Genomic DNA, 5,181 nt, shown 5'->3' with positions numbered 1-5,181 from the left:
GACAGTGATAGACGATATGAAGTGATGGCTGAGAAGGTAGATTACTTAACCTTGTTCAATGAATATGAATCAGACATCAATCAGGTTAGAGATCAGAGTTACGCAACTGAACAGAAGATGGTTATGTTAGAGAATGTAGTTTCTGAGATACGTAAGGAAAATAGGTTTAGAAATTTAACTGATTTGCTGGTTGTTGGTGTAATGGCTATTTTCGCATGTCTTCTAGGTATCTTGTTCATGTCTACTTAAATCAGATTTGTATACATTAATGTAATTACTCGGATGTTTGTAATGACTTTCTCTTTGATATGTACTTGTTCCTACGGTTTGAGGCTCACATGTACTTTATGTTTTGTTATGCTATGTATGTTGTTTTGTTTTGCTATCTCATGGGTACTTGTTGTTTTGTTTTGCTATGTACGTTTTTTTGTTTTGCTATCCCACGGGTACTTGTTATTTTGTTTTGCTTTGTAAGTTGTTTTCTTTTGTTGAGGCTCACGGGTTACACCATAATGGAACACCGATTTTTAATATCACGGGCACTAGTCTTCCATTATATATATGCTAACTCTTCATTCACACCAAACAATATCAAAGCAACAAAACATTCACACCAAGCAATATCAAAGCAACAAAACATTCACACCAAACAATATCAAAGCAACAAAATATTCAAACCATTAGCACTACCAAGTTATTTGTTCCTTTCTCTTCCTTTCTCTTCCTTTCTCTTTAGTACAACTTATTTCTTCCTTTCTTTTCCATTCTCTTGAAATGGGATCATCTTCAAACCATTATCACTACCAAGCCGATGATGATCATTATCACTACCAAGCAGATGATGGTGATAATTTTGATGCCTATTTAGAAAACATTTATGATGTTTCGCATATTATTCCGGAACCAAACCAGCCAAACGAAAGGATTTTTATCGAGCGAAACCGGGAAAAAGGCCACAATAATCTTTGGAATGATTATTTTAGTGACACTCCAACATTTCCAGAATATTTATTNTGTTTAATTTGGTAGTTGTAATGTGTACTTGTCATAAATTGTGATTAGACATTGGTTGTTAGGTCTTTATGTTTTGTTACTTATTGCAAGTTACCTTTTAACCTATTAAACCCTAACCATCTTCTTCCTATTTCCATCATAAATCTCTTTCATTTAGTAACCCCTTCTCAGTTCTACTCGCATCTTAAATCTTATCCCTTCTCTTCTATACTCGATTCTGTTATCTTTAATCTTATTCCTTCTCTTCTCTACTCGCTTCTTCATATGGATTCTACGAATCCCTTCTATCAGTCTTCTTCTTACTTAAACCTGCTTAACAGTCAAGAAGAAGGTGGTTTAAATGATAACTTTCATTGGGAAAGTTATCCACCTTCTGGACAGAGCTCACAACCTTCTCCTCACAGCTCCCAACCTTCTCCTCACAGCTCCCAACCTTCTCCTCACAGCTCGCAAGAAACACCAAAAGAGCGCAAGGAGAGAAAGACATGGACACCTGCTGATGATGAAGTCTTGATCTCCGCATGGCTCAACACTTCAAAAGATCCCATCGTTGCAAATCAACAAAAGGGAGGAAGCTTCTGGAGCAGGATTCAAAAATACTATTGTGACACTCCTCACGCTAGAAACGGTGGGGAACAGATGCTGGTGACACATTGCAAGCAGCGTTGGCACAAGATAAATGACCATACTAACAAGTTCTGTGCCGCATTCGCAGCTGCGGAGAGACAGAACAGCTCTGGTCATTCTGAAAATGATATCATGAAGAATGCACATGATATCTACTTCGCTGCCCATAACAAGAGATTCAACCTTGAACATTGTTGGTTTCGTTTAAGGTTTGAGCAGAAATTTCTATCCCTTAACACTATTAACACGACCCCAGCTCAGCCTGCAACAAAGAGGAAACAAGCTGGTGAAGGTTCGCAGTCATCAAGCTGCAGTGTTGAGGAGTCTGAGAAGAGGCCAGAAGGGATCAAGGCTGCCAAGGCGAAGAGGAACAATGCTCAGTCCACAAACGTGAAGACTCTTGCTGAGTATAAGAGCATGTGGGATGTCAAGAAAGAGGAATTAGCTGAAAAGGAGAAACTACAGAAGCTGGCCATCCTAGACACTCTCCTAGCCAAAAAAGAACCCTTGAGTGCGAGTGAAGAAATCATCATGAACAAGATAGTGTCCCAGTATTTCTGATATTATAGAATGTGTTTGTTGTTTGTTTTTCTTGCTTAGTACTCGGCTTATGTATTTGATTTGTATTCCCTGGTTGTTTGATTTGTATTTCCTGTTTAAGTATTTCTTGCTCAGTTGTGTATTTCTTGTTTCAATCTAAATTAATATAAGTCTATTTTAGTACTCGGCTATTGTAATTTCTAGTAACTCGGCTATTGTATAAACTAACTTAATCAGATTGTGTATTGTTGTACTAAGTCTAATCTGCTTCTTCTTGTTTATCTTCAGGTTACGTAAGACATGGGCCACGACTATAGCTATTCCCAGCCTTCTTCATCTGATCTGGCTGATAAGTACTCAGAGGACACTGCGGATAGAGAGCTAGATGCATTGATTCGTATGGATGAAGCAGAGTCTGGTAAGGTTGGAGAATGTAGTTAATGAGATATGTAAGGAAAATAAGTTAAGAAAATTTACTGATTTGCTGGTTGTAGGTGTAATCATCATTTTCACATGTATTTTGTTCATGTTGGTGTAATGATTTACACGGGTACTTGTTGTTTTCTTATCATGTATGTTGTTTTGTTTTGGTCTCTCACGGGTATTACATGTATTTTGACTACGGACGTGTTGGTCTCTGTCACGGGTACTTGTTGTTGGTGTAATCATGTATGTTCTTTTGTTTTGGTCTCTCACGGGTTACAAACTGGAACTCCACTATATATATGATAACTCACACCAAACACGACCAAACCAACAACACAAGTCATTTCTTTATCTTCCTTTCTTCATAACCAAAGTAGCAACTCATTTCATCAAATAAGATCAAAGCAACAAAATACTCTCGCTCTCTTCCTTTAACTTCCATTCTCTTCTTCTCTCTTTAATACAAAGTCATTTCTTCATTTCTTTTCCTTTCTCTTGAAATGGGATCATCTTCAAACCATTATCATTACCATGGAGATGATGATCACTATCACTACCAAGCAGATGATAGTGATCATTTTGATGCTTATTTAGAAAATATTTATGATGTCTCCCAAAATATCCCCGAACCAAACCAGCCACAAGAAAGGATTTTTATCGAGCGAAACCGGGAAGAAGGCCACAATAATCTTTGGAATGATTATTTTAGTGACACTCCCACATATCCAGAATATTTATTCCGGCAACGGTTTCGCATGCACAAGCCACTGTTCATGCGAATTGTGCAACGTCTCTCTACCGAAATCCAATATTTCCGCCAAAGCCAGGATGCAACCGGACGTGCTGGTCTTTCACCTATACAAAAATGTACTGCAGCAATTCGTCAATTGGCATATGGTACTTCGTCTGACAGTGTTGACGAGTATGTCCGAATTGGTGCTTCGACAGCTCGAGAATGTTTGCACGAATTTACCGCCGGCATCATCCAAGTGTTTGGAGATGAATACTTAAGACGTCCTACACAGGAGGATCTACAAAGACTACTCTTTCAGAATGAACAGCGTGGATTTCCCGGGATGATTGGTAGCATTGACTGTATGCATTGGGGGTGGAAGAATTGTCCCACGGCTTGGAAAGGCATGTATTCACGGTCAACCAGAAAACCTACAATTGTGTTGGAAGCGGTAGCTTCGTATGACCTCTGGATATGGCATGCCTTTTTTGGAGCTCCAGGTACTATGAACGATCTTAATATTCTTGATCGATCTAATGTTTTTGATGACATAATAACCGGTAAAGCTCCCGAAGTCAACTACGTTGTCAACGGAAGGGAGTACAATTTGGCGTACTATCTCACTGATGGTATTTATCCAAATTGGGCCACTTTTATTCAATCTATCCGACTTCCACAAGGTATGAAAAATTCTCTCTTTTCTAAAAAACAAGAAGCTGTGCGGAAAGATGTTGAGCGTGCCTTTGGAGTTTTGCAAGCTAGATTCGTCGTTATTAAAAATCCGTCTCGCTTATGGGATAAATACAAAATGGCAAATGTTATAAGATCATGCATAATACTCCATAATATGATTGTCGAAGATGAACGACATACATACAGTTACAGAAACATTGTTTCCAAATTTCAACACGGAGAACATGTGGATCAAACATATACTGTTGGTGTTGCCGGTGTGGGTTCAAATATCAGCACTACGATTACTCGTCAAACAAGACTTCGGGATAAACAAGCCCATGACCAACTAAAACATGATTTGATTGAGCATATTTGGAGTAACTTTGGACATCTTCCACATAATAAAGATTAATTTTAAAATTGCTATGAGTTGAATAAAATGTTTGTTTTTCTTTTGATGTTTTATGTTTTATGTTTTCTATTTTTAATGTCTTAATTGTATGTTTTTGTTTTTCAATTTTAAATAATTAATGTTTTAAACTTTAAAAATATTATTATTTTATTCGGAGGACCAAATACAAATAGATACCAATGTTCATATTAAAAATAAGAACCTTTCAAAATAATACTATTATAATGGGGGACCAAAAACGAAGGATAACCAATGCCCATGGTCTGAAAGAGAAAAAGAAATTACCAAACTTTGTGTTTTTTGGTATTGTTTTTTTTTTTTTTTAAACAAACGGGCTAAGGCCCAAAAAGCCCAAACTTTAGAAACAAGCAGTCGAGCCTACAAGGTTAATCTCAGTTGTTCGTGTCACCGCTCAGAGAGAGTCACAGCTTATTGCCGGAGGAGATTAAAAAAAAAAAAAAAAAGTTGTCTATTTCTCTTCTTTCCCCAAACCCTAAAAAAGTACGCAGCTTTCCCCAGATTCATCGTTTCAAGAGATGGCGGAGGAAGAGGTTGTTACTATCCCTGCGACACCGGTCGATCTGAAACGCAAGCTCGACGAGGTTGAGCCTGAGCAACATGCCGGCTTGATTAATGGCTCTAACGGAGATATATCAGATGAGAGCAAACCAGCTTCTGATTCTTCTCAGGCTAAGCGAGCCAAGCTCCAAGATGATGAAACTCCAGATGGTTTAGGTTTTTTTTTTTTTTTTTT

The 5,181-nt window shown here is 37.8% G+C and overlaps 1 protein-coding gene across 1 annotated transcript; it reads left to right on the top strand.

Moving 5' to 3' along the window:
• LOC104709595 (glutathione S-transferase T3-like) lies at positions 25–2,202 on the top strand. The gene is made up of 2 exons (XM_010426178.2): positions 25–226; positions 1,172–2,202. Exons 1-2 carry the CDS (start codon positions 25–27, stop codon positions 2,200–2,202), a joined length of 1,233 nt encoding a protein of 410 aa, XP_010424480.2.

This window comes from Camelina sativa, chromosome 8, assembly GCF_000633955.1.
Source record: "Camelina sativa cultivar DH55 chromosome 8, Cs, whole genome shotgun sequence".
In the NCBI taxonomy this organism is placed as follows: Eukaryota; Viridiplantae; Streptophyta; class Magnoliopsida; order Brassicales; family Brassicaceae; genus Camelina; species Camelina sativa.
Note: the sequence above shows the minus strand (reverse complement) of the source record. Positions and strands in the feature narration are given on the sequence as shown.

Bases quoted from the DNA above. Each gene is read 5' to 3' on its own strand.
- LOC104709595 (XM_010426178.2), top strand. From the start codon at position 25: ATGGCTGAGAAGGTAGATTACTTAACCTTGTTCAATGAATATGAATCA. The intron at 227-1,171 runs GTATCTTGTTCA...TCTTTCATTTAG, and splicing joins TATTTTCGCATGTCTTCTAG to TAACCCCTTCTCAGTTCTAC.